The following is a 27,839-nucleotide window of genomic DNA, read 5'->3' as shown; positions in this document are numbered from 1 at the left end:
AGGTGGTCCATTCCAACAATAATCTGGATGTTATTATGTGAATATGTAATTTCATGTTTATTCAACCCGCTGCCCCACACTCTACTCACAATTCAACACTGATTTTATTTATTAAACGCTGCTGGAACACAAACACTTCCCAGTTTGGATTAATAAAGGTATTCTGATCTTCTGTGGGACGGATAAAGGGATTCTGATCTTCTGTGGGACGGATAAAGGGATTCTGATCAAGTTGCCGCACCTAACATCTGTGTGACGTCACCTGTCCCATTGTAGGCGGCCGCTCCCATTGGCTGCACACCCGGAAGTAAGGAACACTTGCTAACAACAACAACACGGAGGGGCTCTTTCTCTCTGAAACTGAATCGTGGTTTTGTGTGTTTCTGTGTGTTTTAATCAGCCATGGCTCTCCCTCCCCAGCTGAGAGCCATCCAGCACTACCTGCGGACCGCACAGGAGCACGAGAAGCGGGACCCGGTGGTCGCGTATTACTGTGAGTGATTAATGCTAACTGTTAGCATCACAGCTATGTCTACCTGAGGCTAAAGGGTTAGCTTCTGACTTCACTGTCTTTATACAGAACCAGCGGTGTAAAGGCACTGAGTTCATTTACTCAAGTACACAGCTTAAGTACAATGTAGATGTACTTGTACTTTGAGAATTTCCATTGTATGCTACTTTGTAAAAGATGTGAGCACTCCTACCACCTTAGTGTTACTAATACAGTACTGGTATAACTTTAAACAGCTACACTTTAAAGTTAGCTGGGGATGAGTTAGCTGGGGATGAGTTAGCTGGACGAGTTAGCTGGGGATGAGTTAGCTGGGGATGAGTTAGCTGGATGAGTTAGCTGTTGATGAGTTAGCTGGGGCTGAGTTAGCTGGGGATGAGTTAGCTGGGGATGAGTTAGCTGGACGAGTTAGCTGGGGATGAGTTAGCTGGGGTTGAGTTAGCTGGACGAGTTAGCTGGGGATGAGTTAGCTGTTGATGAGTTAGCTGGGGCTGAGTTAGCTGGGGATGAGTTAGCTGTTGATGAGTTAGCTGGAAGAGTTAGCTGTTGATGAGTTAGCTGGGAATGAGTTAGCTGTTGATGAGTTAGCTGGGGCTGAGTTAGCTGGGGATGAGTTAGCTGTTGATGAGTTAGCTGGGGCTGAGTTAGCTGTTGATGAGTTAGCTGGGGCTGAGTTAGCTGGGGTTGAGTTAGCTGGGGATGAGTTAGCTGGAAGAGTTAGCTGTTGATGAGTTAGCTGTGACAGTCCAACCGTCACTAGCCATGCTGACGTGTCCCCAACGTCATCACACTGGGACGTTTGGGACTTTCCCTGGTAGTTCCAGTGTCCTGTGTGTGCTGCTAAGTGACGGGTTTATGGAGGCTTTAGCAGTCCATCCTGCTGACAGAAATCAGTCTGTAATTTAAACGCTGAGTCAGGTAAATGTAAAGGTACGCTGTCTGCTCTCATGCCACGTTCTCAGCCACTGAAGTACACATTCAGGGTACTTAAGTGGAGTACTGCGTGAAGTATAAGTATACTGCTTTAAAGGATCAGATAACTTCTCTTGTTTCTGTCTGTTGGATATTTCTGGTCCGGCTTGTTTCTGGCTCAGCTCGCAGGAATGAGCTCCACCCCGCTCGTGCTGTGTGAGGGATCATTCACATCCCGCTGTGAATAATACGTGTGTGTGACAGGCAGGTGATTCATAGCTGTAGGGGTTTGAGTCTGGTTAATCAGTCACTTTGGCGAGAGTTATACATCTCCTTTTGTGAAGCTAGTGCTGATAAGATGTTTGAGAGCTACTTGTGTTAATATACATATTTTGTTTGTTTACTTACTTATTCATGTTTGTGTTGATTCCATTTTAAGTTCTTAAATTCTGACCCCCCCCCCCCCCTATATATTTTACTTTGACTTCTTATGTTTATACAAATATATTCATTTCGTTTTTTTCATTTTTTTATATTTTATTTCTTTATTCGTACAATTCTGAAAGGGTCACTACAACGTAACCCCCTCCCTCGCTGGTTAGAGATTATTTTTCTATTTTATTTCTGATCTATTGGACATTTTACTTAAATGACTAATGTTAATATACATCTTTTATTGTATTTGTACTCTATTCAACATTTAAATTTAGTTGTTCTATTTTTATTTTTGTATTCCTACATTTCTCATACGGCACACCAGCTTCCCCCTCTGGATAAGTTTTTGTTCCATTATAATTTATTGCACATTTTACTTTAACTTCCTTTGTTTGTATAAATATTTGTCATTCATTTTAAAAGTTATTTATAATTTATTCATCTAATTCTGAACCAGAGCAACTGCATGAAGACATATGCCCGATGGAACAGATAGATATTGTTCTGACGTGATATCTGCGGGTTTCCCTAACTGAGTGCAGATTGTCCTGCAGAGAGGGCTTCTGTTTCAGTCCGGACGCGGAGAGGCCTGCCAGATGAACATGAAGCTGAATGAATTCACAGAAATCAGTCAGATCAGAAGTCCTCAGCGCTGACAGATCTATCGTGTTTCTTCTGACAGCTCCGGGAGAAGAGAGTCTTTATTTATTTATTGATCCCTGAGCCGTTTGATTTGGATTGTGAGGAGTCCAGCGTGTGGCTTCTTACCGAGAGCTGCAGGCATGTTCCTGTGTTGTGCAATCCCAGATCAAACAGAGTGAAGGAAATAGATTAATGGTTTTCATACAAACATAATAAGCAAAAATGTCCAATAAAAAATATATGAATATAATCCAAGAAGTTTAAGTAAAAATGTACTGAATTTGTATTTATAATAAATATAATAGGGTATTAATGTGTCTGCAGTATCAGGGTGTAGTCTGAACCAGTATCAGGGTTTAGTCTGAACCAGTATCAGGGTTTAGTCTAACCCAGTATCAGGGTTTAGTCTGAACCAGTATCAGGGTTTAGTCTGAACCAGTATCAGGGTTTAGTCTAACCCAGTATCAGGGTTTAGTCTGAACCAGTATCAGGGTTTAGTCTGAACCAGTATCAGGGTTTAGTCTAACCCAGTATCAGGGTTTAGTCTAACCCAGTATGAAGGTTTAGTCTGAACCAGTATCAGGGTTAGTCTGAACCAGTATCAGGGTTTAGTCTGAACCAGTATCAGGGTTTAGTCTGAACCAGTATCAGGGTCTCTGCTCCTCTCTCTGGGGGCGTCCCCCTCAATCCAAAATGCAGATTCTCCCCTGAAATGTTAAAGTGATGCCAGGAAACAATCTCTCTGTGGGTCAGAAAGGGTTTACTGAGTCCAGAGATATGGAGATGGGGTCAGATGTCTGGTCAGACGGCAGAGACAGCTTACGGAGAGTAAAGAGGGGATGGATGTCCGGTGGGTCTCGGGGGACGAGTGGCAGGCAGCAGGCTGACACTGAGACTGAGATTTCTGATCCTTTCTTTTACTCTCCTTTTTTCTGGAGAGGAAGTAAGGAACCGGAGCTCTGGATCTATTTGTTGTTGGAGGTGCAATATATGACTCAGCAGCTTTCAGACATTTTCACCTGAAAGTGGGCGGGGCTTAATTTAGACCGGAAGTGACGTTAGCGCCTCGTGCTGTGTTTATCTAGAAAAACTGCTGGATGTGGAATAAAAACAGCACATTTTCAAAGGATGTTTGTCTCTTTGATGGTCTCCGTACCTCAGGATTATGCCTCCAGTATTTCCCGTTGATGATTATAAGTTGTCAGTATTAACAGCGTGCTAAAACACATAATCTGCTGGTGGTGAAATACACCGTGATGGCAACCGTGTGAGCCTGCTTTAAGCACACCCGTCCACTGAGGGTTTATTCTGTCACATTTATGGATGAAATATATGACACTTTAAACTCAAGGCACTGGGAGCAGCATTGAAAACTAGGAGAAGTTGACAGTGTGGGGGAGGGGGGGGGGATTTCCACATTTACTTTACTTTATAAGCTGGGTTTACTCCACAAATCATGTCCTGGAGGTTGAAAGCAAACACACCCTGAGAGCTGGTGCACCTCCTCTCGGTTTATCCTGTAAATAAGAACATATTTTTGGCATCGTGGCTTCCAAATCCATCGTTCCCTCTAACCATTCACTTTAATGTTCGGAGGGGATAAATAAGACCTTTTTAAATCAACGTTTGGACGCTTTCCAATCTCATTACATTTTCCTAAAATGAAATTTAATTTATCTTCTTTCCCCGTGATGCCAAGGCTCTGTAACTGTGTTCTCAGTTCTGTTCAGAAGAGACAGAAGAGAGCGCTGGCTGACGTAATTTATGAATGAATCCGGTTCAACTCTTCCCTAAGTTTACCCTGTGTTTGCACTAATACAAGTCATCTAAAAGTGAGTGTGTTATCGATGTGAAAATGTCTTTAAAATCTAACATTTGAAAAAATCTTATAGGAAAAAAGTGATCACACAGAAATTCCCCAAAAGTTGAAATTTGGAGAAAGAAATCTGAAGTTTGAAAAGAAAATCAAAAGGTAAAGATCGGGAGACTTAAAGTATGAATGAACAGAAGACGATCAGGGCCACGTGAAGACGGAGTTAGAATAATGAGAAGATAGGGCGACCGTTCCTGAAGCTGCACGGTGTTCGTCTTGCTGTAAGCGTTCTGGGCTGTAACGCTGTGGCACCTGTTGGCCACCGTAGGTTAGGGTTTTGCTAACACTCCACTGGACTAAGAGCCATATATTTCCTCTCTTTGGGTTATTTCTCTCTCCGTTAATGTGTCTAAGGTGTAGCTGAAAGCAGGAAGTGTGTTTGGACCCTGTTGCGGGTCAGTGTGTTCCTCAGGTGGAGAGGATTAAAGTGATGCAGGAAGCAGGGAGATGTTTAATGGAAAGAGCAGAGGCAGATTTTACTGTAAACTCTGTGTGCTCAGATAAGAGGATTAACTTCATCTCAGAGCAGCAACACACTCAGAGATGCTCCGTGTTCCCGTGATGGACAGGTCTGGATTAATCAAAGTCTTGCTACCTGCAGAATCAGACGGTGTGTGTTTCCTGTGTGATGCATGCAGCCACTGATCCAGACTCACCACTGGAGGTCAGCAGCAGCGTGTGTGTGTGTGTGTGTGTGTGTGTGTGTGTGTGTGTGTGTCTGTCTGTCTGTCTGTCTGTCTGTCTGTCTGTCTGTCTGTCTGTCTGTCTGTCTGTCTGTCTGTCTCACAGCACGGAGCATAATTTCACTTTTTCTCTAAAATATTTTTTTACCTTTTTATTCAAATAGATTTTTCCTAACAATTCCAACTTTCTCTTGGAATGTCCCAACAATCATATCATTGTTCTGAATAACTTTTTGCTTTCTTATTTCATGATCAAATGGAGCTAAACCCCAATTCTTCCCTGTGAACAACAGAGTGTCCACCTTATTGTTCGTGCTGAATCCGGAGCTCCTTCACTCGCAGCGCTGACTGCTCCATGCTGCCATCCATCTCTCTCCTCCGCCCTTCTCTTTCTAAACGAGCTTGTTCCTGCAGCGCGGTGTTTCACATATTAATATTTCTATATATTATAATACTGTTACTGCAGGTCAGTGTTCCCCTCACCCCCGCCCACAGCAGGATTTATGTCCCCGTAATGAAGCGCTGTAACTCACCTGCTGACGGCATCTGGCTGCAGTACAGACGCCGTTTCACTCCGATTGGATCACTGACGTTATTGATGAGCCACACACACACACACACACACACACACACACACACACACACACACACACACACACACACACACACTAATGTTAACATGCATTTCAGCATTTATAGAGATTTAGATTATATTCAGACGACACATGAAGACACTGACACAGACATTCAGTGGTGTAATAAAGCATAGCGTTTACTGACACACACACACACACACACACACACACACACACACACACACACACACACACACACACACACACACACTCTTCCATAATGATGTCCTTGTCATTTCCCTGTCAGAGGCTTCCTGGCTCAGTTTCAGATTGACTCAGATACTTTGTGACGTCTTCAGCCGTGGCGCCCGGCCATCACACTTTACTCTGCTCGGGATAAATCTGAGTTTTTTTCACACGTTTCAAACCGAGGATGTCACTTTAAATTAGGACCCAAACTAATAGACTCTCTACTTAAAGAAGTGTGTAACTAGCAGAAAGGTTTTAGGGCTTTGGCTTCACTCGTTTTGGAGCAGCCTGATATAGAGGCAGTTATTCTCTGAGCACCAGGGGGCGACACCGACAGGGTAAACATCTGGAAGTGGCCCGTCTGCTCCCTTCTGTGTGCTGTGAAAGCCCTCAGTGTGTCCGTTGATTGTCTGTGGATGTTTGAGCGGCACAAAGCCTCTCTTTGTGATCCCGATCACTGAGACCTCTCTCCTTCTGCTCCTCTCCACCCCCGTCCGGAGGGCTGCTTTAAAATCTAATGCGTTATAATGACCTGTAGACAAATGTTATCAGATACCTGCAGAGGTTTAAAGTACTTTTACTCAAGTACAGGATCTGAGAAGAATAATATAACAGCCTGCTGCTGCTCAGGTCATCCAGCTGTAAAGGGAAGGGTCTGAGCTCGGAGCTAATTGACAGGTGAGGGATTGTGGGGGTGTGAGTCTGACAGCTCTGCAGGATCAGGTGAAAGCTCCCGGATCTCCCTGAGTTTCTGGGTTTCATCCCTTTATCGACTGTGCTGTGAAAGATTCCTCTTGTAGTCAGGAGCTCTGACTGAGGATGAAGAGGAGCTGACTGTTTCTGACCCTGTGTGTCCCCTGCAGGCCGACTGTACGCCATGCAGACGGGCATGAAACTGGACAGCAAAACACCCGAGTGCAGAAAGTTCCTCGTCAAACTCATGGACCAGCTGGAGTCGGTGAGTTACACCTAGATTACTAACCCTTCTCCCCCCAATCACGTTTCTGATTTACTCCCTCTTAAAGTGTAAGCTTCAGGTTCATGGCACTATAATGATGGTGACGAGATGCTGCCTTCAGGGACAGACACAGAAAAACTAGGCGTGACTTTGTAGAGAAACGTCTCTCTGCAGAGCAGCGGGTACACTCAGGCCGATAATGTCACCGGCACCACAGAAACACATGGATGAATGGCTCTTTTCTTCCAGAACTGTAATCAATACACACACACACACACACACACACACACACACACACACACACACACACACACACACACACACACACACTGGTGCTTCTCTCAGAGGTTTGAGGTTTCCCCCCTCAGAGATGTGAGCTGCAGCACCTCGGAGGGGATCAGTGTTTTAGAAATGCGACCTGCATCGATGGTTTGTTGTGAGTCAGAATGGATCTGTTTTACGCTTTAAAACACATCTAAGCGCTCTTTGATATCGGGCTGCACGGCCTCTCCCACGCCGCTGTGCACAGATAACATGGAAGGCCGTGAGAGTGAGTTACTGCACATTATGGAACCATGAATACTTTGAATAAATAGGTACACAATCCAGCATGCACACCTAAAGAAATCAGGGGATTAAATCAGAGAAACCTCCCCGTCTCCCGGCAGCAGCAGTCTGCGGGAACATGTCCAGCTGAAGTTTGGACACCTACGTAAAGCAGGCTGCATGTCAACAGGGGAAGCACTAATGAGACTTTATAGAGTTGTTGTGATGATGATGAGGGGAGGAAGAGGAGGAGTCCCAGCGGGGGTCCAACAAATGAGCCTTTCATCCACAGAGAGACGGAGGAAAAGGTGACAGATATAAGCTGAGTTTATTCCTGCTGAGTGGTCTCTGAGTTCAGCTTTCTTTGAGTGGTTCATTAACATGTTGTATTTTAAGCTCAGCTGCATAGAAAGGATATTCCTGTAACAGTAAAGTCAAAGGATGGGGTTTTAGGGAGGGGATGAGCAGACATGAGGGGGAGACGGGGGAGTCCTGCAGAGATGCTGGACTGAGAGCCAATTAAAGGAAACAGAGGTCGATGATGAACACACACACACACACACACACACACACACACACACACACACACACACACACACACACACATGTTTTACAGAGACTGCAGGGATGTTCATTACTGTCACACACTCAGGATGTCAACAGGACTCACATCCGCTGCTTTGATGTGTGTGTGTGTGTGTGTGTGTGTGTGTGTGTGTGTGTGTGTGTGTGTGTGTGTGTGTGTGTGTGTGTGTGTGTGTGTGTGTGTGTGTGTGTGTGTGTGTGTGTGTGTGTGTGTGTGTGTGTGTGTGTGTGTGTGTGTGTGTGTGTGTGTGCATTTTTAGAATTTCACTTATCTCATTGGAATTCCGACTTTATTTCAATGTCCCTTTTTCTCAGAGTTCTTCAGGTTGTGACAGCCTTAAGATCAGGACACATGTACACTCGGTGTTTCAGGACAGTGACCTGTTGTTTTCACCTGTGTTGTCTTCTTAAGCGTGCAGTTTGTATCCTGGTTGATTGGGCACCTCCTGATCCTGGGTTACACATTTAAAGCTAACTCATTCCCACAAGTTTGACGGATCTTTTCTGCATTTATGGTCAAAGGACCTCATTACACCAATGATTTTGTGACAGCAGCAGAGTGGTCAAGCATTACAGAATTTTGAAGATACCAATATAATAACAGTAAAATGGACTCAAACAATCCCTGCAGCACGTAACGCCCCGCTGCTTCACATCTGAATAACACAGCTCCATGGCGGTCGCTGCTTTTGCTCGGGGAGAACGCGTATGAAACCATCCGTGTTGTTGTTGATGCAACGACAGGAAAAACCCTCAGGAATGTTTAAAAGCGGCTCCAATTGGACCTAAACAGGAAGGTGGAATTGCTGCCGATTTGAAACAGATTTGAAGTCCAGTAGAAAGAAGTGTTTCCACAGGCCCAGGGAGAGGGAAGCCTCTGAGGGCTGAGCGGGCCATGACAGTGGAAAATAGAAATAATGAGTCCAACATGTCCTGAACACCAGGGACGGGGGACGGGGGGGGGGGGGGGGACTCACAACTACCACAAACCGCTCTGAAACACACAACGACCCTCCCTGTGTTTCGGAGAGGAGATACAGGTTTCACTGCAGAGCTCGCCGGCTGTCCGTCCCAGAGAAGAGATTAAGGACTAACCAGAACTGAAGGCCCATTTTCATTTATACATTTAAATATGTAAATAAAATTAGGAAAGACATTTTTCAATTATTATTTATTCACACAAAATAGACGTTATTTAATCATGTGTAATTTCTGTCTGCAAATAAGAACCAGGGCAGAATGAGACAGAGTTCAGTTCACTTTGATCCCAGATTCCTTTTATTCCTGACCTGTCGCTCTGCTTTCATTCTGCACTTAGTTCAGTGGTTTACATTCCTCACACACACACACACACACACACACACACACACACACACACACACACACACACACACAGGTTGACAGCCTGAGAACAGTGTGTGTATTCAGGCTGGTCCTGCTGTTTGCTTTTAGAGGTTTTACAGGAAACCTGAAGCACGGGGAGAGAATACACTGCGTGTTTGACCTTTCAAAATAAAAGCCTGAGTCAATCCGCACAGTGTTCTGCTGTGTGTGTGTGTGTGTGTGTGTGTGTGTGTGTGTGTGTGTGTGTGTGTGTGTGTGTGTGTGTGTGTGTGTGTGTGTGTGTGTGTGTGTGTGTGTGTGTGTGTGTGTGTGTGTGTGTGTGTGTGTGTGTGTGTGTGTGTGTGTGTGTGTGTGTGTGTGTGTGTGGTTTATTAATTCTGTCATTACTTTTTTCTCTCCAATGCATACACTTGACCTTTCAAAATAAAAGCCTGAGCAAATCCCCTCACTGTTCTGCTGTGTAGCCTCTGGATTTGGTGTTGAGTTTTTAAAAACTGTGTGTGTGTGTGTGTGTGTGTGTGTGTGTGTGTGTGTGTGTGTGTGTGTGTGTGTGTGTGTGTGTGTGTGTGTGTGTGTGTGTGTGTGTGTGTGTGTGTGTGTGTGTGTGTGTGTTGCAGATGAAGAAGGAGCTGGGGGACAATGACTCCATCAGTCAGGAGGTGGTGGGAAACGCTCACATCGAGAACTACGCCTTAAAGATGTTCCTGTACGCCGACAACGAGGACAGACAGGGACGCTTCCACAAGTGAGACGCTCCTCTGATGCACACACACACACACACACACACACACACACACACACACACACACACACACACACACACACACACACACACACACACACATTTTTTAAATGTACTTTGTAGAAAACACAGACACAAACATACGTTCACTACCTCCTCTTCTCTTGTATCCTTCTTTCCTCTTTTTGTTTCCTTACCTCTCACATTTATTCTTGTCCTTACTTACTTTCCTCTCCTTCCTTGTTTCCTAACCTCTTCTGTTGTCTCCTCTCTGTCCTGGTTCCCTCTCCTTTTCTCACGTACTCTCTGCTTGTTTCCTCTCTTGTGTCCTATCCTTTCTTGCCTCCTTACCTAACATAAGAAGGACTTTTATTTATCCCTGTGGGGAAATTCCCCTCTTCTCTTGTTTCCTTTCTTTCCTCGCTCCCTAACCTCTTCTGTTTTTTCCTCTCTTGCCTCTTCTCTTGTTTCCTTTCCTTCCTCGCTCCCTAACCTCTTCTCTTGTTTCCTCTCTTGCCTCTTCTCTTGTTTCCTTTCCTTCCTTGCTCCCTAACCTCTTCTCTTGTTTCTTCTCCTATCCTTGTTTCCTCTTTAGTTTCCTCTCGTTTCCTCTCCTTCCTTGCTTCCTTACCTCTTCTCTTTTTCCTCTCTGTTGCTCGTTTCCTTTCGTCCTTTGTCCTTGTTTCCTCTCCTTTTCTCAAGTCCTTTTTTGTTTCCTATCCTTCCTTGCTTCCTAACCTATTCTCTTGTTTCTATAAAATAATCTCTGTCCTTTCCTTACGGTAAGACTCTCTCCGCTCAGCGACAGTTGTTGTTTTCAGACATCTAGAGGTGCAGAGGTTGTGGGTTTGAAACCCGAGGTCTGACCCAGCCTCAGCAACACATGCAGATCCCCATCGCTCCACTTCAGAACCGCCGTTCATATTTATTCTGGGATAAACAGGAAGCTGTCAGAGAGAGGGCGCAGTGTGTGGAGGGGAATAAAACCTCTGCAGCGCTCTGTTCCTGCAGCTTCATTAAACAGCTAACAGCCTGAGGCTTAACGAGGAGCACACACACACACACACACACACACACACACACACACACACACACACACACACACACACACACACACACACACACACACACACACGTTGAGGCCATGAGGTGGATGTTTATGGGAAACTTTGCAGGAATAAGAAACTTCCTCCGACATGGAGAGGCCGCTAAGGAGCTAACACACTGCGCTACAACGAGGCCATTCATACCCCTTACCTTGACTGTGTGTGTGTGTGTGTGTGTGTGTGTGTGTGTGTGTGTGTGTGTGTGTGTGTGTGTGTGTGTGTGTGTGTGTGTGTGTGTGTGTGTGTGTGTGTGTGTGTGTGTGTGTGTGTGTGTGTGTGTGTGTGTGTGTGTGTGTGTGATGATGGGAAACTACCCTAGCTGTGCCGGTAACTGTGGGCCTTGGCTTCTCTAAAGAGGGAACACAGGACAGAGATATTTAAACACGTATCAGATGTCTTTCTTTACGTCCAGCCGGTGGTTTTCAGGGATTTATCCGGGAAAGAAATGAGAATGATTATTATTATGAAGTGTTTGAGTTTATTATAAGATTTAATATGACGTGCTTATATCCAGGTACATCTGAGCCTGGACGACATCTGTAGAAACTGCAAAATAGGAACTGGAAGTGGGGAAATGAACGCTGAACTAATAGATTTGTCTCTTTGTTTCTCCCTCTCCTCCAATCCTTCCTCTCTCATCTTCCTCCTCCTCCTCCTCCGTCAGGAACATGATCAAGTCCTTCTACTCATCCAGTCTGCTGCTGGACGTCCTGTGTGTGTTCGGGGAGCTGTCTGAGGAGGTAAGATCTCTGAGGTGATGATCAGAGTGTCACAGAGTCCTGAGGAGACAGGAGTTTAATATGATCACTGTGACCTTAAACTACAACGGAAACAGAGACGCAGGGGTGTTCATCTTCCTCATCAATTAAAGATTCAGACAATGAATTGTTCATTCAATTAACATAAAACACAGATTAGTCTTTGGCACAATCTGTTCACATGAAACTCAGCAAGTGTTGATTTGGAAGGGACTTTTCCTCAGGATTTCACTCTGACTTCATAGTTTGACTTTTTGAGTTTTTATCTGTTTCATTTTTTTCCCGCTGTTTTCTCACTTTCCTCGTGTTGACCTTTGACATGAATTTGCTTTTTTACTTTCATTTGATAATGATGATTTGACTTTTACTTCAGATTTCTTCTCAGAATTAGATTGTTTATTCAGAATACGACCTTTAATAACATTTAAACAAGTTATTGGGAAATAAAATGCAGTTTGTTTTTGAATGAACCAAATAACGTTTTTTTCAAGTATCTCATTACATGTGGTCAGCAGCAGGAACATTTGTGTCTTCCTAGGCTGTGAAACGTATACACACACACACACACACACACACACACACACACACACACACACACACACACACACACACACACACACACACACACACACACACACACCCCTGTGCATCTCCATGGTAGTGTGTGACACTCAGCAGCTCTTTCTCTTTGCTGTGTCCGAGTCATCCAGGAGCCATTAAAACTTCAACAGGACACTTGCACCAATACAACTAGGTGTAATACACACACACACACACACACACACACACACACACACACACACACACACACACACACACACACACACTCACAGACAATGGTTCCTCACAGCTGCTGAGTGCAGACAGACAGAGAGCACAGCTTTAGTTTCAGGCGGTAGAAAGATCTTTTCAGCGGTCAGGTGAGATGGCCCTGAGGGAGCCTCACAGAGTTTCCTACCTGCAGAGATTTTTTGATCTAGGACACAAAATACTCAATAAAATACCCCCTGGTGAATAAAAAACAGTGGTTGCTAACAAGCCAACAACATTGGAGTTGAAATCTGGCCCAACGTTAGCCACCTTTAGCTTAGCGGTGGTGACGTGAAGTCATGTGACCGTGCTGTAGTTCCTTTATAGCCCAACATTAGCCTCCTTTAGCTTAGCGGTGGTGACGTGAAGTCATGTGACCGTGCTGTAGTTCCTTTATAGCCCAACATTAGCCACCTTTAGCTTAGCGGTGGAGACGTGAAGTCATGTGACCGTGCTGTAGTTCCTTTATAGCCCAACATTAGCCTCCTTTAGCTTAGCGGTGGAGACGTGAAGTCATGTGACCGTGCTGTAGTTCCTTTATAGCCCAACATTAGCTGCCTTTAGCTTAGCGGTGGTGACGTGAGGTCATGTGACCGTGCTGTAGTTCCTTTATAGCCCAACATTAGCCTCCTTTAGCTTAGCGGTGGAGACGTGAAGTCATGTGACCGTGCTGTAGTTCCTTTATAGCCCAACATTAGCCTCCTTTAGCTTAGCGGTGGAGACGTGAAGTCATGTGACCGTGCTGTAGTTCCTTTATAGCCCAACATTAGCCTCCTTTAGCTTAGCGGTGGTGACGTGAAGTCATGTGACCGTGCTGTAGTTCCTTTATAGCCCAACATTAGCCTCCTTTAGCTTAGCGGTGGTGACGTGAAGTCATGTGACCGTGCTGTAGTTCCTTTATAGCCCAACATTAGCCACCCTTAGCTTAGCGGTGGAGACGTGAAGTCATGTGACCGTGCTGTAGTTCCTTTATAGCCCAACATTAGCCTCCTTTAGCTTAGCGGTGGTGACCTGAAGTCATGTGACCGTGCTGTAGTTCCTTTATAGCCCAACATTAGCCACCCTTAGCTTAGCGGTGGAGACGTGAAGTCATGTGACCGTGCTGTAGTTCCTTTATAGCCCAACATTAGCCACCCTTAGCTTAGCGGTGGAGACGTGAAGTCATGTGACCCTGCTGTAGTTCCTTTAAAGCCCAACATTAGCCTCCTTTAGCTTAGCGGTGGAGACGTGAAGTCATGTGACCGTGCTGTAGTTCCTTTATAGCCCAACATTAGCCTCCTTTAGCTTAGCGGTGGTGACGTGAAGTCATGTGACCGTGCTGTAGTTCCTTTATAGCCCAACATTAGCCACCCTTAGCTTAGCGGTGGAGACGTGAAGTCATGTGACCGTGCTGTAGTTCCTTTATAGCCCAACATTAGCCACCCTTAGCTTAGCGGTGGAGACGTGAAGTCATGTGACCGTGCTGTAGTTCCTTTATAGCCCAACATTAGCCTCCTTTAGCTTAGCGGTGGTGACCTGAAGTCATGTGACCGTGCTGTAGTTCCTTTATAGCCCAACATTAGCCACCCTTAGCTTAGCGGTGGAGACGTGAAGTCATGTGACCGTGCTGTAGTTCCTTTATAGCCCAACATTAGCCACCCTTAGCTTAGCGGTGGAGACGTGAAGTCATGTGACCCTGCTGTAGTTCCTTTAAAGCCTTGCAACCTGTTATCAACACTGAGTTTGAGCTCTACCTCACATTGTTCGATCAGAGCCATGTTTGGAGCTAAATCTGTGAGGCAGCGTTCACTGACAGCTGATTGTCGCTCTGCACCAGTGAGTCCTGACAGGTTCTTTACAGGAGGTTGTAGATCACCTGAGGAAGAACCATAGGAAATTGAAAGCGGCTAATAATAAACGTTTAACCAGCCGACCATCCTCTGGTGTCTTAGATCCTCAGGCTTTAAATGGTGGGTTAAGCAGTAATACCAACGTTTGGTCAGAATATTATAAACAGGCAGAGATGCCCATCAGTGAAAGGCAGTTATCTTACCAGCCAATATCAGTGTGCATTTATTCAAGTAGGACTCATCCTGTTTGGAAACCCATTCCTCCCTGTTTCTGTTTTCCAGACCTCCACAGTGAGTCACCTCTCTCCAGAAACGGTGAAGCGGTGACATTAACATTTGTTTCCCTCCCTGGCGTGTTATGAAATCACAGCAGTGTTATTCCAGCGATTAGAAATGACTCTCTTACGGTAACGCTGCACAAACAGCCCCTCCCCTCAGAAAGGCCCTCACGGATCCATTGTTTCTGAGCACTTATCTTCTAGACGCAGGACTTTCTCCATTCAGTCTTATCAGCTTTATTTGGGGAGTAAATCTGCAGCCCCCTCCTCCTCCTCAACACTTTCAGACACCCTTCCTCGTTAACCTGATGATGTCCCTCTATTGAGGCTGCATTAACCCCTAATGAGGCGGTGCAGCGCTACCGGACACTGCCATTCATTTCAATGGAAGTCAAGAGTAAAGGCTGCAGCAGAGGTGGAAACCAGGGATGCACCGGAGGCCAATCTTTCATCCAATCACGTTTCTGGAATAAAAGACCAATGTTCAGAATCAGAAAATTGTCCAATGTTGATGTTTCATAAAAATGTGTACTTGGTCAAAACCTCTTTCAGTTAAGATGTTGGGGATAAAAAGAAGTCCTGTCTTTTTTCTTCAACAGGATTGAATGTTGATTCTGTGATGTTTAAAGACGCTGGTGCCGCCAGCCTGCAAGCTGTGGTTTCAGACAGAGGGTGAAAAGAGGTGCTGCAGCACAGACAGTCTGAGAAACCTAAAGAGCTTTCTGAACACTAAAGCCTTAGCGCTCCGTAGTGTTTCTAAATTTAGCTTTTTCTTCAGAACTTCACTTTTTTTTCTCATAATTTGATGTTTTTTTCAGGATTCTCATTTTTTACTCAGAATTTGACTTCTTTAAAGACACCAGTGCCGCCACGTCATCATGTTGTCTTTCAGTAATGGTTTCATAAACGCCTCAGCACTCTGTCCTCTCACTTTAATCCTGCTGCCTCCTGTCCCTACGTCCCCACTTCCCGGTCCCCAATTACCAAATTCCTTCCTTTAACGAGCCTCAACCCTGCCATGTCACCCCATCCTTTTACCCCTTTGGTTTATTACCCACACTCCCTGCAGACCACTTTTAGAACGACGACTAATGAGTCCTTCCTTTCCCCCCAGAACGTCCAGCACAGGAAGTACGCCCGCTGGAAGGCCACCTACATCCACAACTGCCTGAAGAACGGAGAGACGCCTCAGGCCGGACCCATGGGCATGGACGAGGACGGGGAAGGAGGTGGGACGCACTGTCACACACACACACACACACACACACACACACACACACACACACACACACACACACACACACACACACACACACACACACACACACACACACACACACTCTCTCTCCTGGGTTCGACCACTGGGCCAGGCGCAACTTTGTTCCCAATAACTGTAAGACTGATAAAGTGAAAGGTCATTTGAACTCATCTTAATAATACATCTCATTTAGTGGGATTATAATGGAGGAGGAACGCCTTAACTCTGACACACCTAGAGTCAGATTGCAGCTGATGATCTGCTGGTTCTACTCCACTGATATACTGTGTGTCCTCTCTGTTCTGAGCTGGTATATGCTTGCCGCTAATGCTCTGGTAATGCTAACTACCTACCTACCTCCCTCCCTCCTCCCTCCCTCCCTCCCTCCCTTCCACCCTCCCTACCTACCTACCTCCCCCCCTCCCTCCCTACCTACCTACTTACCTCCCTAGACCAGTAGTCTCTGCAGCTCCACAATGCTTCATTCAAAATGTCTTGAACACATATTTAACAATCTGCTGCCTGAGATTTGGTGTTGATTGTGTGTGTGTGTGTGTGTGTGTGTGTGTGTGTGTGTGTGTGTGTGTGTGTGTGTGTGTGTGTGTGTGTGTGTGTGTGTGTGTGTGTGTGTGTGTGTGTGTGTGTGTGTGTGTGTGTGTGTGTGTGTGTGTGTGTGTGTGTGTGTGTGTGTGTGTGTGTGTGTGTCGGGGGGGGCTCTGTATTGTGTTTCTTATCAGCTGGTTGCAGTAGGAGCCGCAGACTCTGGGAGATTAAGAGTTGCAGCGAGTAGATTAGAAGAAGCACAGTTAGAGTTCATGTGTGACGGAGACAGAAATGTTTCTAAGTTAGGACCAGAACTTCGAGTGTTTACTTCCTGTCTTCTCCTGGAATGGACCGGAGTTCTTTCTGCGGATTGATACGACTGCACGTAATCCCTTGATCTGAGGCTTCATCAAACTCTCTGGCATAAATCCTAACCTTTAAGAGGAAGAAAAGCTGGGGAGACGCCCATAGATCCAAAAGAGATTTGCTGAATATATATAGGACGACGAAATGTCCTTAAAGTTCAGCGCTGGTGAGAGGCAGGGAGACTAACCTTTGGGTCTCAGCTGTTTTACTAAAGTTCAGTGTTTGAACAGCGCTTTGCCACAGCTCAGGAGCTCCAATGATCCCTGCAGAGGCTGTTTGAGCGTCCACTTTAACGAGCGCTGACTCCTCTTACACTCTTTCTACCCGGTGTAAGAACAACAAAGACGTTTTGTTTCAGGAGTCTGTTACTCCTCTCTGTGTCATGAAACAATGTCCCACAGCAAGTATTTGAGAAGTAGTCGTCGTGTGAAGGTAAAAGGAACACCAGCTGTTGGATCAGGATGGTTTTAGAAGAGTCTTCCTGTTTTGTTCATGGGGTTTTCCTCGAGTTCAATCCAGACAGTACATCTTAAAGGAGTACTGAATAATATACATTTCCATAGTAAAATAAAGAAAATAATCCCACCTTGGTTTATAAAAGGAAGAAATAAAGAGGCCATATTCAGCGGTTCGGGGTTCCCCTCTCCTGTAGTGTTGTACAGGTGTTAGTGCATGTCAATGGTCTGCAGAGGCTTAAATCCCTGTGATCCAGAGATTCTGTCCCTCTTTTGAGCATTAAAGCATGGAACCATGTCCCAGTAGAGGCACTAAGGTCTCCTTGAACATGAGTAAGATACGTGTTCTTTAAGAAAATATGAATGCTGATCGGTCTGGTGGGACAGGAGAAGATATGATCCTTTATGACTCACAGCACGAGCTGCAGGGTCTCAGGAGGAGAGGGGCCCGCCGCTCGGACCTGCTCCTCTCCGTTCGGTTGTTCCGATCCTTCCTCGTGACTCACACTCAGCCTCCCGGGACTCTGCAGCATCTGGACCCGTTTTCAGATTGCTCTTGGAGCGCTGCGCATTGCATCCTGTGTCCCCGGAGAGGATGAAAACAGGAATGCATGTTTGACATGAACACCTCTGCGCTCACACACACCTTCCCCGCGGGGAGACTGTAAACGTGTTCCTCGTGTCATATTGATGAATTCCTCCCTAAAATAAAACCCATCTGCTGCTCCACGCCCACCGCTTGACCCAAAACATGATGACATCACACCGAGGAACCCTCACACACACACACTCACACTCACACTCACTCACACTCACACACTCACACTCCCACTCACACACTCCCACTCACACATCTCAACACTCCCTGTTTTATTTTGTTTCTCTCATATCTCACACACCTCTGTTTGCTTACATAAACTCATATCCTTAACTCCCAGGGTGCATCTGTGTCACTGATGACATCATGATTAGCTGATATCATCCACCGTGTGTGTGTGTGTGTGTGTGTGTGTGTGTGTGTGTGTGTGTGTGTGTGTGTGTGTGTGTGTGTGTGTGTGTGTGTGTGTGTGTGTGTGTGTGTGTGTGTGTGTGTGTGTGTGTGTGTGTGTGTGTGTGTGTGTGTGTGTTTTTTGTCTGCATCCCGATTTTATCAGTGTTTCTTGGGAGTGTGTGTGAGAGAAACTCCCTCTGGATTTTAGCCTCTGCAGACCATTGACATGCACTAAAACCGAACTACAGGAGGGGGGGCACCACAGAGAACAGGGCCTCTTTAATAATTAGACCTCCCTCTGCTTCTACTTGTCACAAACGACCATCTTCACATCTGTAATGTTGGACAGACCTCTGCAGTGATATGAACCAGTGCAAGGAGATAATTACCACACACACACACACACACACACACACACACACACACACACACACACACACACACACACACACACACACACACACACACACACACACACACACAGCAGTGGTACTTACAGAAAGGGCATTGTCTGACTTTCCATTGGTGGGGAGGGTGGAGCGAGAGGAGAAGGAATGGATGGAGCGTTTTGGGGGGAGGGGGACAGAGAGAGAAAACGGCTTCCAATGCTGAGTAGTAAAAATACAAAGAATGTGACCCGGTTGTCAGAGGGAAACAAAGTGAAAGAGCTCGCCAACATTTCAGACCCACTGAGACGCACAAAGTATGTGAGAGTTGAGACTCTGCCGCTGTGACGGAACAACACTGCTGGAGGGCGATCACACTGTTCTGCAAAGAGTGAGACGCTCTCTAATATTGCTGGAGAAGTGCAAGAATTAGTCCTAAACACAAGTCAGCATTTCATCACGTCCACTGGTCTGGAGCTCAACGCTTCTCTGGATGAGTCATGTGACCGTGCTGTAGTTCCTTCAGAGCCCAACGTTAGCTTCTCCCTTCAGAAATCATAAAGTGATGTTCACATAGACTCAAAGTAAATAGAGGCAACAAGACAAAGCCAAATTGCGGCTATAGAAAACGTGCATCATTGCTCCGAGGTGTTCCAGCTAGCCCTCCCTGCACATGGCAGCTGGATGTCTCTTGACGCTCTTCAGAGCTCAGAGACCATTATCTGAAATGCCCTTTGGCCGGACGCTCGGCCCCTAATTGTCCCCGTGCAGCAGCAGAGCAGTGACTGTGAATCATCTGCAGTAAACAAGGCTGCTCCTTCAGGGCAGGAAGCGAGCGGTCCCAGCAGCGTCTCACAGCAACGCTGCTGGGACCGTCGTGGTGGTAGCCCAACAGAACCCGGGGCGTTTAATGGTTGAGCTTTTTAGAATGTTTCATCCTCAGCGTCTTCAGATGGTACCGACTACATGTGAAGTGGATCAGATGGAAACTGTAGGAGGTGCTGGTTCAAATACAGAACCCTGAACTGGTCAAATAACGCCATAAAATAGAAAGAATTCTCGGCTTCCTGTTTGGTGAGCAACTCGCTCTAATTGACTTTTTTTGTCGTCCCATTGCTTGACATTTAACCTCCAAATTCCACACATGTAGGAATTTGGCTAAGACGGGGGCTGCGTTTTAAGCGGTGCCACTTTAAGCACACTTTCACTTTCAACGGTTTCATATCGCTCTTAGTGTGATTACTATTAGACACATCGGTTATCAAACCAGAACACCGTACTGGGTCATAATATATTCTGGCTCTCTGATAGGGTAGGAATGCAAAGCAGCTTGAAAGTAGAATAATGTGAGTCCGCTCCTCTAACCGTATCTGCACTAATGGACTGTAATGTAACAGAACCGGTCTCTCTGTGTTATTTAATAAAGTCTGTTTCTGCTAATGCTCGCTCCAACATGTTCCAACGCTCCAACATGTCAGCAGAATCCTAGTGTTTCCAGATGTGACTCCAGAGGAGTGGGGAAGCTGCACAGAGTCTGAACCCTCTAATGAGATGTTCCAGAGAGGTGTCGGGTCTCCTCTTAACGCCTGTAACGCAGTAATGGCAGAGGCCGGGTTAGCATGGAGTCCAATACAGCGCTGTCTGCAGATCCTGCCAGAACTCTTTAATCTGAGCAAAGATCTCCGGCTGCTCTCAGAGGCGTGGCCCTCCAGACTTCAGCATGAGAACTACCTCACCCTCTTCCTGTGAGCAGAGCAGGGTTATCTGTGAGGAACCTCTGCTTCTACCATCATTACTCAGACTTCAAACACGTCTTTCTGTTTTAGTTTCTGCTCTTTTTCTTTCATTATTTAGATTAAGTTTCCTTCCTTTTTACATGTTGTATCTTTAAAAACAAACCTCATGTTTTTGTCTTTACCGGTTCTTTCTCCTTTTCCTTTTCTGTTTGTTCCTGACTTTTTTAACCTTTTTATTTCCTTCTTGTTTCTTTCCTTGAGATGTTTTCTTCTTTCTGTCTTTTCTGTTTCCTCTGACCTTTTCCTTCCCTTCCCTTCTTTGATTTCACCCCCCTGCACCACTCTTAGAGTATTGAACACCTCTGGTATCAGAATCACCATCCCTTGATTGGTCCCACAGACGTTTTGAATGCAGCTCTGTTTAGCTCCAGCCTGATTTAAATTTCAGACTGAGTGGTTTCTGCAGATATGAAACCCAGCGTTAGAGTTTTCTGGTTCTGCTCGGGGTGCGGAAATGCTGCAAGCTAGCCTGCAGGCGAACAAGAAGCACTGGGAGGGAGATTTTTATCTTCCAGAACAAATTTCGTCATGGGAAATACAATAAGTCGTATCAGACAGCTTCCCCTGGTGGATCTGCTTCATCAGCATTCTGCAGACTTGCTCGGCTCTAATGTACCGGACGCTCATTATATGTAAAAGTTCTGCTCCCCACTTACCGGAGTTTGACCAGGACTGCTGCTGTTGAAGAGCAGCAGTATAATCATCCTGCTGATCCACCGTGCAGAGACACTTTCTGATTCATTTCCCTCTAAAACCCACCCCTGCATATCTCCCCGTTCAGGTTTATCTCTCTGATCGTTTACCTCAAACTGGTTTGTATTCGCAGACTTTTTTTGGGATAAAACCGGCGAGGCCGAGAGGTTTGAACTCCGTTCAGCAGCAGAAACATTTCAGTTCTACTCCTCATTTCTTTTGGCTGACGCCTGTCTGAGAGATAAATGCTTTGCTGTGGAGCAGCGTCCGTGTCCTCCGAACACCTCCTCACTTCATCGCAGTCATCAGAGGTTCTTCACTCGTCCCACAGAGGAGACGTTTACGGTGTTACAGCAAATAAAGACAGAGATGGAACCAAATACAACCCCAGTATTAAGGGCTGCACGTAGTCTTTAAAGTCAGCATTGTTACCATGCACAGAAGCTCCCTGCAGCTGGAGCAGGAGCAGCAGTGTCTGGAGCATTGAAGGGGGGGGCCACGTACTAAGGAGTTCAGCCGGTGCTAACGTTAATAACATCTGTATTCATCTGACCGTTATCTCCTCTCTCCGCTAGATGAGTATGGAGCAGGGGGGTTCTCTGATCACGGGGCTTCCTTCAGGGGGGGCCCATCTTCAGGGTCCTTTGATCAGGACCAGGACCAGGACCAGATCCAGGGTCCCGGCCCGGGGATCGGCTTTTCTCCGGGTCCAGGATCTGCACCATCGGGCCCCCCCAACACGAACTACAACAACATCCACATCCCACCGGGGGCCCACGCTCCGGCAAACACCCCCGCAGAGCTGCCCCCCCCCTCAGGTGAGTGCATGTTATTATTGCAGTTAATACAAATCATTTGTACAAATGATGTTGTTTCTAATATTTATTATTATATATATATAATATATTATATTATTATATATATATAATAATATAATATATTATATATAATATTATTATATATACAGTGGGGCAAAAAAGTATTTAGTCAGCCACCAATTGTGCAAGTTCTCCCATTTAAAAAGATGAGAGAGGCCTGTAATTTTCATCATAGGTACACTTCAACTATGAGAGACAGAATGAGAAAAAAAAATCCAGGAAATCACATTGTAGGATTTTTAATGAATTAATTGGTAAATTCCTCTGTAAAATAAGTATTGGGTCACCTACAAACAAGCCAGATTTCTGGCTCTCACAGACCTGTAACTTCTTCTTTAAGAGGCTCCTCTGTCCTCCACTCGTTACCTGTATTAATGGCACCTTTTTGAAGTCGTTATCAGTATAAAAGACACCTGTCCACAACCTCAAACAGTCATACTCCAAACTCCACTATGGCCAAGACCAAAGAGCTGTCAAAGGAGACCAGAGACACACTTGTAGACCTGCACCAGGCTGGGAAAACTGAATCTGCAATAGGTAAGCAGCTTGGTGTGAAGAAATCAACTGTGGGAGCAATTATTAGAAAATGGAAGACATACAAGACCACTGCTAATCTCCCTCGATCTGGGGCTCCACGCAAGATCTCACCCCGTGGGGTCAAAATGATCACAAGAACGGTGAGCAAAAATCCCAGAACCACACGGGGGGACCTAGTGAATGACCTGCAGAGAGCTGGGACCAAAGTAACAGAGGCTACCATCAGTAACACACTACGCCGCCAGGGACTTAAATCCTGCAGTTCCAGACGTGTCCCCCTGCTTAAGCCAGTACATTTCCAGGCCCGTCTGAAGTTTGCTAGAGGGCATTTGGATGATCCAGAAGAGGATTGGGAGAATGTCATATGGTCAGATGAAACCAAAATAGAACTTTTTGGTAAAAACTCAACTCGTGGTGTTTGGAGGAGAAAGAATGCAGAGTTGCATCCAAAGAACACCATACCTACTGTGAAGCATGGGGGTGGAAACATCAAGCTTTGGGGCTGTTTTTCTGCAAAGGGACCAGGACGACTGATCCGTGTAAAGGAAAGAATGAATGGGGCCATGTATCGTGAGATTTTGAGTGAAAACCTCCTTCCATCAGCAAGGGCACTGAAGATGAAGCGTGGCTGGGTCTTTCAGCATGACAATGATCCCAAACACACCGCCAGGGCAACAAAGGAGTGGCTTCGTAAGAAGCATTTCAAGGTCCTGGAGTGGCCTAGCCAGTCTCCAGATCTCAACCCCATAGAAAATCTTTGGAGGGAGTTGAAAGTCTGTGTTGCCCAGCGACAGCCCCAAAACATCACTGCTTTAGAGGAGATCTGCATGGAGGAATGGGCCAAAATACCAGCAACAGTGTGGAAACCTTGTGAAGACTTACAGAAAACGTTTGACCTCTGTCATTGCCAACAAAGGGTATATAACAAAGTATTGAGATGAACTTTTGTTATTGACCAAATACTTATTTTCCACAATCATTTGAAAATAAATTCTTTAAAAATCCTACAATGTGATTTTCTGGATTTGTTTTTCTCATTCTGTCTCTCATAGTTGAGGTATACCTATGATAAAAATTACAGGCCTCTCTCATCTTTTTAAATGGGAGAACTTGCACAATTGGTGGCTGACTAAATACTTTTTTGCCCCACTGTAATATATATAATATATTATATATAATAATATTATATATAATATATATATAATAATAATATATTATATATAATATTATTATATATAATATATATTATATATAATAATATTATATATAATATATATTATATTATTATATATATAATAATATAATATATATTATAATATATATAATATATATTATAATATATATATTATATATATAATATAATATATTATATATATAATATATAATAATATTATATATAATATATATTATATATAATAATATTATATATAATATATATTATATATAATAATATTATATATAATATATTATTATTATATATATTATATATAATAATATATATTATATTATTATATATAATATATATTATATATAATATTATTATATATAATATATATTATAATATATATTATATATAATAATATATATTATAATATATATTATATATAATAATATATATTATATATAATAATATATATTATATTATTATATATAATATATATTATATATAATATTATTATATATAATATATATTATAATATATAATATATATTATAATATATTATATATTATAATATATATTATTATATATAATAATATATATTATAATATATAATATATATTATAATATATATTATATATTATAATATATATTATTTATTTATGATAATTTAAAGTGTTTTTTTTGTCCCAGCAGAAGTCGTTAAACCAGTGCCTGTTCCCAGATCAGGTCCCACTGTGGACCCCACACTGCTGCAGGGTCAGCAAAAGGGTAAGCGCACACATAGTTTCCCATCATCACACACACACACACACACACACACACACACACACACACACACACACACACACACACACACACACACACAGTCACCTCTTTCCGCCCTCTGTCTGAAACCAGAGCCCGGTCTAAATTCTGAGGGAAAAAGTCACATTTGGAGCAAAAAAAAAATAGACTTAAAAAAAAGTAAAATTCTGGAAAAAAGACAAATGGTTGAGGAAAAAGTAATTCTGATGAAATCATTCATATTCTGAAAGAGGTCACATGTTCAAAAAAAGTAACGTTGTGAAAACAAAGTGTAGTCTGAGAAAAAGTCGATGAAGCCTCGTTCTTCTGAACTGCAGCAGGTCATATCATGCAGAGACTCATCCTCTCAAAGAGCATTGAACATGTCTTCCTGCATTCATCAGGACCCACAGCATCTCATGGCATGAGCTTCGTTGGAGTTTTTGCAGGTGATGATTTAATCAGGAATCAGAAAACCTCCCCTCGTCCCACAGTGGGGGAGAGTAAGGGAAGAGGAGTCACATTTAATACAGAGGCACCTGAAGAACATCGTGATCGACTATCTGAAGATTCATATTTTAAATTAAAGACTATCTCCAGTGTTTGCTCGACAGTGAGAGGATCACACCTTAAGTCAGTGTGTGTTCTCTCACTGATTCAGAACCGCTCCAAACTGTGGACCCTCCCCGCTGAGTACCACCTCTCATGAGATCAGAGTGTGTTTCCCGCCGTCCTGCGGAGGACAGAGCCTCCTCAGCAGAGGATGAAACTTGAATCAGTGTTTGGTCAGCCCATTTCTGTCTCCACCCGTCAGTCCCTGAGGAGCAGCCTCTTATAATGGGTGTAACGGTACAGTAAAGACTGCATACACCCCTCCCCCAGTACCCAGAACCCCCTCCATTCTGCCCCTAAACATCCTCCATTACATGAACACTTTCTACCCCGGAGTTCTCAGTGTTTAAAAGGCGAAATACTGCGATTTTCAGGGGGGAAATCTGCGCTCCTATATGTGGTAGGTTAAGCCGTTGACCAATCAGAACAGAGCCAGCCAGCTGACCAATCAGAGCACTGGGCTGTGGTTTCAGACAGAGGGTGAAAAGAGGTGCTACAGCACAGACAGTCTGAGAAACATAAAGAGCTTTTTGAACATTAAAGCATGGAGACTTGTCAGAGGAGAGGTACTGGTACTGAACCTGTCCCTTTGATTGCTTCTGATCTCTCCCCCCCCCCAGGAGTGAGCCTCACCGCCGATGACTTCACGAAGGCTCAGAAGCTGTGTAAGTACGCGGGCAGCGCTCTGCAGTATGAGGACGTGGACACAGCCGTGACCAACCTGCAGAAAGCTCTGCGGCTGCTCACCACCGGACACGAGTGAAGCCTTCCTCCTCATCCTCATCCTCACCCTCACCCCCCCTCTGCCTCACACACAGTGATGAATATCGGTCTGAACGATGGTGTGTTCACTGACTGGTCATAATGACTTCAGTTTGAAGGGCAAAGCTTCATTAAGTACATTATTTTATTCCTCTGAGTTGCAGCTCCTTTTTGCACATCAAAAATCAACATGCATGAGAGGTTCTGTAAAACACATCAGGCAATGAATGTCATTGATTAAAAGCAGTAAAGCAGTGACACCACAGATCGGATTATAACATGACATGCAAAGACCTTTAAGAACTGGAAGGTTAGTAGAAAAAGGCCGAAAGCAGAAGTTGATTCAACGTTTTTGATTATTTTTTCTCCGATTTCTCCGGATTTTTGGAGGGTAACCTAACTAAAAATTGATTCTGCAACAAAGACAACAAAGAAACTCATTCTGAAATCAGACTGTGAAGGTCATTAAGGAGCCGGCCGAATAGAAGAATTACACTTTAAAAAAGCATAACTCAAAAAGTTCCATGTTTAGTTTTCTGCTATGAAGCGCGGTATCCTGCAGCGGACGGTATCGTAGCGTCATAAAAAGAGATGTGAAATAAAGGAACACGTGTTGACCCTCCCCGCAGACGTGCTGCCTCCTCTCTGCAGGACGGATGACCTTTGGTTAAAATGTCCAAACACTATTTTGATGTTCAGCCTTACAGGAATAGGGCCACATGAGAAACCAACCAATCCGACCTAACGTTTTTTATGATTCGAAGAGTAACGTTGGAATTTTGAAAAAACTGAGAGCAGAATTCTCTCAGTTCCGTCTCTTCTCCAAATTCAGATCTTTCCTCAGAACTCCCTTCCAAAAAATCACTTTTGGTCAGATCTCAAAACTCACACGTTGCCCTAATCCTCTTCCTGTTTGTCTGACCTGATTCTGTAAACTGACCCATCACTGATCAGCTGCTGTGCCTCACTGTGACTCTGAAACTGACAGGCGCTCCACGTGACACAGAAACATCGAAACCGTCAGAAGTTGAAATCGTTTACAGAAGTATTCAGATTTAAAATGTCTTCTCCTATCTGTAAAATGTCTCCCCTCTTATTGGCTAGCGCTCTGACTTATTGATCGTGATAGGCTAAGGGGCGGGACAACTCTAGGCGGTTGTCCAATCGCAGCAGAGCGTTAATTGAACTCCCTGTGTACCAGATAAAACGCTCCTGGAGAAACACGGTTGAATCTGTACTGGCCCTGCTGGAGTCGTCCTCGCACTGCTTCCTGTTTCGCTCTGAATTATTTCATTTGACGTGTTTCTCTCTCTGTGTATGACGATTTATTTTCTTTGCTCTGGTGCATTTTGAGTTTTTCTGGACTTCAAACCCAGATCTGTCGGAGCCTCGTTGATTTATTTGAATAAAATGTGTGAAATGTTGTCGCTGCCTCCTCTGTTCTTACCCTCTCCACATAATGAAATGTGCATCTCTGCAAAGCCGCTTCTGTTAAAGCTGACGTGTTCCCTCCTTTGATCAGTCATGATCTGTGTTTCCATGTCAACGTATTGTTGTTCATTTTGAATTTGATTATAGTTCAAGTTTTGAAAACAAATATTAAGGAAACTGGTTTTTAGAATCAGAACCAGAACCAGGTTTATTCCCAAGCAGGTTCACACATCAGCCCTGGTGTACGTGGTGCATTCATGAACACGGGTAGAGGAGAAAAACCACCAGGAAATAAAAAGTATTCCCAGTAAATGATAAATAAAACCTCCGTGATCAACCCGAATCATTTC

General features: G+C 44.4%; 1 protein-coding gene across 2 annotated transcripts; it reads left to right on the top strand.

Moving 5' to 3' along the window:
* Positions 1 to 282: 282 nt before the first annotated feature.
* Positions 283 to 27,482, top strand: vta1 (vesicle (multivesicular body) trafficking 1). 2 transcript variants are annotated; one of them, XM_063902135.1, is made up of 8 exons: positions 283 to 493; positions 6,744 to 6,838; positions 9,931 to 10,058; positions 11,826 to 11,901; positions 15,951 to 16,065; positions 21,900 to 22,142; positions 24,595 to 24,669; positions 25,917 to 27,482. In XM_063902135.1, the coding sequence occupies exons 1-8, from the start codon at positions 403 to 405 to the stop codon at positions 26,057 to 26,059; spliced, it is 966 nt and encodes a 321-aa protein (XP_063758205.1). In that variant the 5' UTR covers positions 283 to 402; the 3' UTR covers positions 26,060 to 27,482. The 2 variants fall into 2 exon arrangements, with proteins under 2 accessions (XP_063758205.1, XP_063758204.1); XM_063902134.1 differs by having other exon boundaries at positions 24,592 to 24,669.
* Positions 27,483 to 27,839: the final 357 nt, after the last annotated feature.

This window comes from Eleginops maclovinus, chromosome 15, assembly GCF_036324505.1.
Source record: "Eleginops maclovinus isolate JMC-PN-2008 ecotype Puerto Natales chromosome 15, JC_Emac_rtc_rv5, whole genome shotgun sequence".
NCBI classification, from domain to species: domain Eukaryota; kingdom Metazoa; phylum Chordata; class Actinopteri; order Perciformes; family Eleginopidae; genus Eleginops; species Eleginops maclovinus.
The sequence above is the reverse complement of the archived record's forward strand: the minus strand, read 5'-3'. Positions and strand labels throughout refer to the sequence as shown.

What these genes read in the sequence shown, in the direction of transcription:
- vta1 (XM_063902134.1), top strand. Translation starts at nt 403, where the DNA reads ATGGCTCTCCCTCCCCAGCTGAGAGCCATCCAGCACTACCTGCGGACC. An exon ending in CCCGGTGGTCGCGTATTACT is followed by an intron (nt 494 to 6,743) that starts GTGAGTGATTAA and finishes TGTCCCCTGCAG; the next exon opens with GCCGACTGTACGCCATGCAG. An exon ending in TCGGGGAGCTGTCTGAGGAG is followed by an intron (nt 11,902 to 15,950) that starts GTAAGATCTCTG and finishes CTTTCCCCCCAG; the next exon opens with AACGTCCAGCACAGGAAGTA.